At 44.1% G+C, this 9,936-nt stretch overlaps 1 protein-coding gene across 1 annotated transcript; it reads left to right on the top strand.

Moving 5' to 3' along the window:
• The first annotated feature begins 1,437 nt into the window (after positions 1-1,437).
• TNNI2 (troponin I2, fast skeletal type) lies at positions 1,438-9,558 on the top strand. Its single transcript, XM_028734305.2, has 5 exons — positions 1,438-1,582; positions 3,084-3,212; positions 6,324-6,413; positions 7,444-7,620; positions 9,109-9,558. Exons 2-5 carry the CDS (start codon positions 3,090-3,092, stop codon positions 9,202-9,204), a joined length of 486 nt encoding a protein of 161 aa, XP_028590138.2. The 5' UTR covers positions 1,438-1,582; positions 3,084-3,089; the 3' UTR covers positions 9,205-9,558.
• The last annotated feature ends 378 nt before the right edge of the window (positions 9,559-9,936 follow it).

Raw genomic sequence — 9,936 nt, 5'->3', positions numbered from 1 at the left:
CTTTCTGCACTCCCATCTGTCTAGCGCATTTGCTGCATCGGCTTCTCTATGCATATCTCCAGCTGGGCGGAGAGATGTACATCCATATAGATCGTGTACACTGGGCCGTCCCCCATGCCACCCAGAGGCTGGAGCTGTGTGCAAAGAGCTCTTTCAAAAAGTTACAATTCTTCTGGTTATCTGGCTTCTCTTTCCTCTTCCTTCCCTGCCAAACAATAGAAGGGTGGGATTTTTACATTTGCAAAAATGCTTCGCCCACTATTGCCCCAATTGCTCCATGCTCAGTCTTTTGGATCATAGAATCTGTCTTTTTATTCTTGAAACTAACCATCTGTTTTTCCTTCCCTGCTTTCTGCTTGTGTCTATTTCTTTCTCCCAAACCAGTGAAGAAGTAAGTTTCCCTTTCTATTTTGGCTGGGGTGGATGGGGTGAGGTTCATGGGTAGAACTTTGGATCAGAAGAGCATTGGCTAATGCTACCAGTCTGGGATAAACTCTGCCCTCTTGGAGAAGATCTTGTAGGGCAGTGAAGATTACTCATCAACCAAAATGCATTGTCTTTCCTCCTCCTCTATAAGCGAGTTTCAAACATTCCATTCCACCCTCCCAACATTCCATCACAAGATGCAAACTATAATGGTGCTATGGAAATAGAGAGACAGCTGTCTGTGTGTGCGTGTGCACGCGTGTGTGCGTGCCTGGGTGCCTGCATCTGCCTGTGTACATGCAAATTACCAGATCCCTAACAGTCAGAAGAGAGGTGTCTTGGTGGACTTCCTTGGATGGATAGTTTCATAGTGCAGGGGAAACCACTAAAAAGGCCCTGAGTTTTGTAACCACCTTCTAGGCCTCAGAAATATAGAGCAGCAGAAGAAGGGCCCATCTAAGCATATAGGACTTACCATATGGATTCCTTTTCTTACTGGTGTATTTGGTTTCTTTTCTTTTCACTTGGGAGCAAACTTTCCCTCTCTTTTGCTTAGTCCCCACCACAAGTATTGAAATGGATTTTCCCATAGGAATAAATTGCACAAGAAAGAGTTACAAAATGGGCTTCTGGAAGAAGCATCTCATAGCATACATAGGCACACTAATGATAGATTTTGACCAAAGCTACTGCAGTACAGCCAAGTCTTTCCACTGCCTTTAAAAGTCACTTTTAAAAGGCCAAATTCTGGTCTGGCTGCCCCCATACTGTGGTGACCTTATCAGATTTCTTAAACATTCATGACTTGGATGGGATGCCCTCAAATGAAAGTACAGCAAGCAGGTCAGGGAGCTATTCAAAACATGCATGGCTATTCCCTCTGCCCCAAAGCACCAGAGATAGAATGTGCTGTTGTTATGAGGAGCCAACTTGCAGAAGCAAAGGGTCCAATTAGCATCATTTGAGGGCAAATCTTGACATCTATACCCAATTGCCTCTTGAAGCAATGTCAAAAGACATGCCTGGGGGAGGGGGAGAAATCGGCTGTGACTGTGAGAAGGACAAAACACTTAAGTAACCCACTTCTTTCTCATTTTGCTTCTTGCCATTTCAGAAAAGGAAGAGGGCAATCACTGCCCGCCGGCAGCATCTCAAGGTACCTTTTCTCTCTGGTCGTTCCTAACAAAACGACTTCTGTTTCTTTGTTACTTTTCCCCTTGGATCAGAGATGTGGATGGTAAAAAGCTCTAAGCCTCACAGCACTGAACTCTGCCTGAGTGGCCCCTTTTCCAAAGGGCTTCTTGACATCTACAGAAAACTGGCCTGACTATTCCACACTAAGACCCTTTTCTATTGTTGCTTTTCATCTACAAGAGCTCTTTTAAAATGTCAGACGCTTGACGACATGGATAGGGAACTGGTGGCCTTCTAGATATTGCTTAATGACAGCTCCCGCCATTCCTGACCACTGGCAATGCTGGAGGGGAGCTGTAGCTCAACAACATTGGTGGGGCACAGGGTCCCCATCCCTACTTCACAGCTTCTGCCATGTTTAACTTTTCAAGTACAATAGCCCCACACTTGCCATGGCGGTGGCAGCAATGATGGCAGTTTAGACACAGAGCTGCCACAATCATGTGAAAGAGGCCCCCTCACCCATATGTCAATAGGGAAGGGGGCAGATGGATGGATGGTGTTGAGACTTTTCCACCACACCTTTCCCCTCAAGTGTTTTTTTGCCAAGCTGAGGCAACTTGTGATACTGGAGCTGATCTGGGGAGAAAGGCGCTCAGGGAGAGAAACTGCATGGACATAATGCAGAAGTGTGTGTGTTGAGGGCAGGTATGGTTTTGAACCTCCCACATGTGAATCCTTTTCATTGTTAAAATCGGTGCCTACCCTCTCTTTCTACATGATTGGTGCAGCTGCATGTTTAAGCAAACAGAACATCTGCTGTTACAACTAGCTTGACTCTGAATCCAATCATTATAGTATTCGTTTTACACAGGATACCGAAGCTAAGGGGCGGTGGCTTTCCCAAGACCACCCAGTGAAGTCATGGCAGAGCACAAGCCCTGGCCCTACACCAGAAATGGGGGACCTGTGAACCTCTAGATCAGGGATAGGCAACCTAAGGCCCGGGGGCCGGATGCAGCCCAATCGCCTTCTCAATGTGGCACGCGGATGGTCTGGGAATCAGTGTGTTTTTACATGAGTAGAATGTGTCCTTTTATTTAAAATGCATCTCTGGGTTATTTGTGGGGCATAGGAATTCATTTATCCCCCCCCCCCCAAAAAAAAATATAGTCCGGCCCACCACATGGTCTGAGGGACTGTGGACCAGCCCATGGCTGAAAAAGGTTGCTGACCCCTGCTCTAGATATTGTTGGCCTACAGCTCTAAGCAACCCTTACGGTTAGCTATTCCGACTGGGGTTAATAGGAGTTGGGAGTTCAATAAAATCTGGAGGGCCACAGCTTCCAAACCCCATCCTACCCTTTCCCCATTAGGCCCATGCTGGCTCTGCCCAGTCCATTTCTCTGTGCCCAGCACTTCACCCTGGTGGGTGTTTGTGTATCATTGTGTATGATGACGATTGCCTTGAGAAGTCGTTCTGTCCCCCCAGTCATTGTGCTTGTCCCAACTTTATCCTCCAGAGTGTTATGCTCCAGATTGCTGCTGGTGAACTTGAAAAAGAAGCTGTAGCCAAAGAACAAGAAAAGGCCAACTACCTTGCAGAGCACTGTCCACCTCTGTCACTCCCAAGTTCCATGCAAGAATTGCAGGTAATAATTGAATCTCCTCCATTCACTGCTGCACAAGAACCGCAACATAGGATGTCAGTTCTAAGGTGTAGTTCTAAGGTGTAGTGACAATAAAGGTATTATTATTATTATTATTATTATTATTATTATTATTATTATGGCTATTATTTAATTTCATTCACCTCTAGTTTGGTCTCAGTCCATTGCCTGCTCCAAACAATCTTCAAACCCAGAGGTCTGGACATGCCTGTGTAAATGATACAGTGGTGCCCCGCAAGACGAATGCCTCGCAAGACGAAAAACTTGCTAGACGAAAGGGTTTTCCGTTTTTTGAGTCGTTCCGCAAGACGAATTTCCCTATGGGCTTGCTTCGCAAGACGAAACGTCTTGTGAGTTCTTGCGAGTTTGTTTCCTTTTTCTTAAAGCCGCTAAGCCGCTAAGCTGTTATTAGCCGCTAAGCCGCTAAGCCATTAATAGCTGCTAAGCCGCTAATAGCCGTGCTTCGCAAGGCGAAAAAACCGCAAGACGAAGAGACTCGCAGAACGGATTAATTTTGTCTTGCGAGGCACCACTGTAATTCTCCTTTCACACTAGGTCTTCACAGAGCATGTGAGTGAATGCATATTGGTCCAGACAGTGATTTTTTATTTATTTTTTAGAACACATCCGTGCTTAACAACTTTGCCTGATCATTCATGATACAACGGCATTGGTAGAAACAGCTACATAGAACAAGGATGGGGAAGTGTAGCCCTCCATATGTTGTTGGACTCCAACTCCCATCAGCCCCAGCCAGTTTAGCCAGTGTTTTGAAATAATGGGAGTTGGGGGTCATAAACAGCTGGAGGGCACCAGGTTCCTTTCAAACCTGACATAGGATATTTTATCAGAATCCATAGTGTTGTTTAGTGGTCAAGGTTGAGATATTTAGTTGCAACATTTGTTATTGTGTTTTTTATGGATTATTTGCTCCTATGTTGCTTTTGAAGCAAAGACATCATTTAAGTAAGGTTGGACTATATTTCTAGGGCTGTACACCCCCCCCCCCGGGTCATGTTCAGCTCCCATGTGATTTTTTTCACTCAGAATCGCCTATATATCTGGCCTGGTCATTGCTTCTGCACATTGAGTGACTGTTGTTGTAAACAACGGTCCACCCCTGTGCGTGCTTATTCAAAAGTAGGGCCTATAGTATTCAGTAGGGCTTACTACTAGGAATATTGGTTTAGGATTGATGCTTAAGGGAGCCTCCTATATCAGATACACATTTCAAAGGCACAGAACCCTTTGCTTTTTTTAAAAAAAAAAGTGTTTATGTGTGTCACTGACCTGTGTTAACATGAGGTATGAAGAAGCAACTACAATGTGTTTTCCAGAAATATGCTGCTTTTCTGCAGTTTATGGTTGGATACACCAAGAGTCTTTAAGTTTTCCTGAAAATTTTGCACCCACATCTCTTCCTGTCCCACAGTCCCCTGGTCACTGAGCTCTGAAGCAGTGTCCCTGACTGAGGGGAAAATAGACTCAACCATGGCAAGAAAAATGCCTCTGCCACCTTTCATGACTTGCTCAATAATCTCTTGATAAAATAATTCACATCCCTCAGCAGGGCCTATGCAAGTAGCCATTATTGCATCTAACCACATAGCAGGTTTCTTGTACTGCAGTGGAATCTAGTCCAGTGAAGGAGGTAGCCGAGAGTGCAATCCTAGAGACACATCTATGAACTAAGGACAGTATTCAGCTAAGTAGTTGTAAGAGGGCAAGGATTAGCACTAGTGCAATGGGATCCCCCCCATCCAGCCCTGTTCATGCCCCACAATATCACCAAATCTGCTCTGGAGGATCAGGGGAAACCACAGAACAGATTTAAGGGGCAGACAGAGAGGGGGTGAGTATTCCATCATGCAATGACAAATTTTGTGCTCATGGAATGTTCTCCTTAGCTCTGCTTTGACAACAAACCCAAGTCCCACAGAAGTAAGTAAAGAAAAAGAATTAAGCTGCAAATTGCATCAGGTGTGAATCAGGATTCCTTGGTAGGAAGGACACACTTTAATGCAAAACTAGCTATTTAGTAACACACACACACACACACACACACACACACACAAACACACCATCCTAAAGAAAGCATGAAGTGGCATAAGAGAATCCCACTTATTTATTATACAGTGGTAAAAAGGTAAAGGTACCCCTGCCCGTATGGGCCAGTCTTGCCAGACTCTAGGGTTGTGCGCTCATCTCACTCTATAGGCCGGGAGCCAGCGCTGTCTGCAGACACTTCCGGGTCACGTGGCCAGCGTGACAAGCTGCATCTGGCGAGCCAGCGCAGCACACGGAACGCCGTTTACCTTCCCGCTAGTAAGCGGTCCCTATTTATCTACTTGCACCCGGGGGTGCTTTCGAACTGCTAGGTTGGCAGGCGCTGGGAACGAACGATGGGAGCGCACCCCGCCGCGGGGATTCGAACCGCCGACCATGCGATCGGCAAGTCCTAGGCGCTGAGGTTTTACCCACAGCGCCACCCGCATCCCATATTATACAGTGGTACCACGGATTAAGTACTTAATTCGTTCCGGAGGTCCGTACTTAACCTGAAACTGTTCTTAACCTGAAGCACCACTTTAGCTAATGGGGTCTCCTGCTGCCGCTGTACCACCAGAGCATGATTTCTGTTCTCATCCTGAAGCAAAGTTCTCAATCCGAGGTACTATTTCTGGGTTAGCGGAGTCTGTAACCTGAAACATATGTAACCTGAAGCGTATGTAACCCGAGGTACCACTGTATTTATATTCTGCAATCCTATGCATACATTTGCCAGGGAAGTAGGTAAAGGTAAAGGTAGAGGACCCCTGGATGGGTAAGTCCTGCTGAATTCCTTGAGACTTACTTCTGAGCAGACAAGTACAGGATTGAATTGTGAAAATGCTCTCCACTTGATTTAGGTTCTCAGATTTTCAAAAAAGCAGCTGGACTGAAGAACTCACTATGAACACTTCTGAAACTGTGTAGCCAGACCTCTGTACTGAAGACACATAAAATATAGATTTCCCCACAGAAAGACTGGGGAGGAAATGCCCTATGGGTTTCAGCAACCCTCTTTAATAATCTCTCCTTGTTTCTCAACAGGAATTTTGCAAAAAACTTCATGCTAAGATAGAGGAGGTTGATGAGGAAAGATACGACACAGAGGTTAAGTTACAGAAAACTACTAAGGAGGTAATCCAGCTCTGTGCTGTATTGAGTGTGTGTTTCCATTTCTGGGTTTCATTGTCCTACTTTTGTTTCCAAAGAGTGGGTTGGGTCCAGAAGGATACAATAACTTCTTGTATATAGCTCTTGAACAAAGGTAAAAATTCCACAAATGGATTCAAAGTTACATTTCTAGACTGTCGGAGGTCTCACTTTCTGTGTTAAGGGTGTGCATAAAGGGTATACCTGAAATATACGATGTGTGTTCAGTAGGATAAGAAACCACCAAGAAAATATGGAAGGCTGGCATCTGCCACCTAGAAGAAAGTGTTTACTTGTTACTAGGGTAGTTGCATTGGTACATTGACACCAATTTTCTAAAAAGTGTAAAAAGGAGGAAGAAGTCATGGAACAAATTACATTTTGTAATGTTCAAATTAGCTGTGGGAGGGTTAGTTCCTCTTTTGGGAGAGCAGAAGCAGAGCAATAGGAGACAACTCTTGGGATTAAATGCTGTCTTTGCCATATATTTGTAGTACATCTTTGTAGTATATTTGTGGGCTATCACACAGAAAAGAGTAGGTACAGACATACCTTCAGTGTAACTCCTTGAACTACTTTCCCTTTGTATCTTTCCCTCAAGTGCCTGCTTCTGTCCTGTAATTTCTGTATACCATATTTTTTGCTCTATAAGACTCACTTTTTCCCTCCTAAAAAGTAAGGGGAAATGTGTGTGCGTCTTATGGAGCGAATGCAGGCTGCGCAGCTATCCCAGAAGCCAGAACAGCAAGAGGGATCACTGCTTTCACTGTGCAGCGATCCCTCTTGCTGTTCTGGCTACTGGGATTCAGAATATTTTTTTTCTTGTTTTCCTCCTCCAAAAACTAGGTGCGTCTTGTGGTCTGGTGCGTCTTATAGAGCGAATAATACGGTACTTTACTTTGTCAGGCTGTGTCCTATAATTGAGTAGTGCTTTGTGCTGTGTCCCCCTAATCTAGGTAATTTCAGTCACCTTTCCCACCCTTGCACCTTTTTCTTTCTCTGCCTCTCCCTCTAGCTTGAAGATTTGAGCCAGAAACTGTTTGACCTGAGGGGCAAGTTCAAGAGGCCACCTCTGAAGAGAGTCCGCATGTCTGCAGACGCTATGCTACGTGCCCTTCTGGGCTCCAAACACAAGGTCTGCATGGATCTTAGAGCTAACCTGAAGCAAGTCAAGAAGGAAGACACTGAAAAGGTATCTAAAGGGGTTAAAAGAAGCATCCGCTATGACTTTGCTGTGTAATTTAGCAAAGCTGTCTACTCAAATTCTGATTTGTAATGAAACTACATGTCAAAGACATGGACACATTGTGTTCAGGTCTGGTATCTACTGCCCTACAAGTTTTTCTCCCCTTAGTGCCCAGTTACTCAGTTTAGCATTTAACAATGTTCCCTTACTTCTTTGTTGCATTCATTTCCTTGTCACTAGCAACTAGCCTCAGGTTCTTTCTTTTGTTTCACCTGGTAATTGTCTAAAGTAGCTCAGTGGGGATGCTTTTTATACTTTTTTTTTTGGTACTACATTCAGTGTCAATCATATTTGGTTGTACTTAAGAAAATTACATCAGTTTTTTTCATTTTACCTCTTGGAGGTATGTAGCTACTAGTACTGTAATTACCGATGCACAAATGCAGGCAATGACCTTTCAGTCCAATCTAGACTGCAGTCCTGTACAAAAATATTTGGGAATAAGTCTGATTGAACATAACGGGGCTTGCTTCTGAGCAGATGTGCATAGGGTTGTGCATTAATTTAAAGCCACAGATCACAAGTAAAATAACATAAATTCATTCTTCTGTTTTACCTTCCCCCCCTCCAAATAGAGTCTCAAGGCAACTTACAGCATTGATAAAAAAACCCAACCCCATTAAAGCTAGAATAGAATACGAAGCTTTAAGACAAGCAGTGCACAGTAAAAGGAAAAACTGTCAACTATTCATAGCTCTGCAATTTTTTTCTGTGTCCCTCACCACTCCCACTAAAACCTGTCAGAGTGAAAACCTCCCAGTTTGCTTCCTATGAATCAGCAAGAAACATGCTGTGTGGGTTTCTTAAAGGAGAACATCTCCAAGAAGCACACTGATAACAATGGTAATAAAGAACCATTACTGAGATAATGGTGAATTTAAAAAGGCCACAATTAGACAACAGTGAGTTTTAAAAAATTGCATTTTAAGTCAGCTGGAAGATGACAGGAACCAGGAAGGGCATCCAGCGTAACCAAGCAGTAGGTGACTGCAAAAGCAGTACAGTTACTGTAGTTGACTTCCAGGGTTTTCTGATTATGAGGCTGTACCCAACTCTGTTTTACTTAGAGCAGACACATAAAAATTAATGGACTCAAGTCAGTCATGTCTATTAATTTTGGTGGGTCTGCTCACAGTATGACCAACATTGGGTGCGACCCATAGTGTCCAAGACTCTGAATTGTGTCTGGAAGAATAATCATTTTCACTTCTTGCTGTGTTTTGTGTTGAGTTTTATGCTGTTTTGGGATTCATAGATACCTTTCCGGCTGGGAGCTTGTGAACCAACCCTATATAACTGACACTCTTTGTTCATACACAAGTGCTTGTAGCATTCTCTCTGTCAAGCAAGGCTATGTAAGGAAAAGCAAATGGATGTGGCCCTTTGTTCAAGGACATTGACCAAGCTTGAATGTTTCTCCCCTTCCTCCCATAGGAGAAGGATCTTCGTGACGTGGGTGACTGGAGGAAGAACATTGAGGAGAAGTCTGGCATGGAGGGCAGGAAGAAGATGTTTGAAGGTGGCGAGTAATAGGAACCATGCAGCTGTTCAGTCCAATCCTCATCCCCCATCCAAGTCCCACCGCTCCTTTTCCACCTATCCTGCCACCTCATTTTCTGCCAATCCTTTACAGCGCTGTTTTTGGGATGACTTTCCTCAGACCACAGTTGCATTTCATAGAGCAATCCACCTTACAGACCCTACCCGCAGCCTGACCCCATGTTATTGCTGGAAAGACAATTGTCTTGAGCTGTGAAATGTCTTAAAACCCATTTTGCAACAATGGTAGCTGCATGACCTGAAACAATCCAGTCATTAAATCCTGTAATTTGGTAGGACCTGTTGTTACAACTAAACTGATGTAAATAAAGCTTTGGAAGTGTGGCTGAATTTGTAAACCTTGGGAGGCTGAGGTACAAAATGACTTCGTGCCGTGACTGCGTTGTATTTTCCTGACATGGAAACTGCAGATAGATCTCTCTCAGATACAAACTGCAGTTGCTGTTTTGCAATGCATACACAGAGGACTTCCTTGTGGTGCTTTTGTATTATATGTGTGCCATGGAATTAACTCTTGCCTTTGAGAAGAGTTCCCAGAGTTTGAATGTAAGCAAGTTTGCAGCTGCACTCCAAATAATTTTTTGCCTCATAGCCACCTGTTTCTGGAGCACTAGGGACAGTTTTAGGAGGCACTTGTATGATCACAAAACAGCAATAGCTATTACTGAATGGGTGAACAAGCTACTCAGCTGCAGATCAAAT

The sequence above is a fragment of the Podarcis muralis genome, chromosome 1, assembly GCF_964188315.1.
Source record: "Podarcis muralis chromosome 1, rPodMur119.hap1.1, whole genome shotgun sequence".
NCBI lineage: Eukaryota > Metazoa > Chordata > Lepidosauria > Squamata > Lacertidae > Podarcis > Podarcis muralis.
This window is presented reverse-complemented; position numbering and strand designations above follow the sequence as displayed.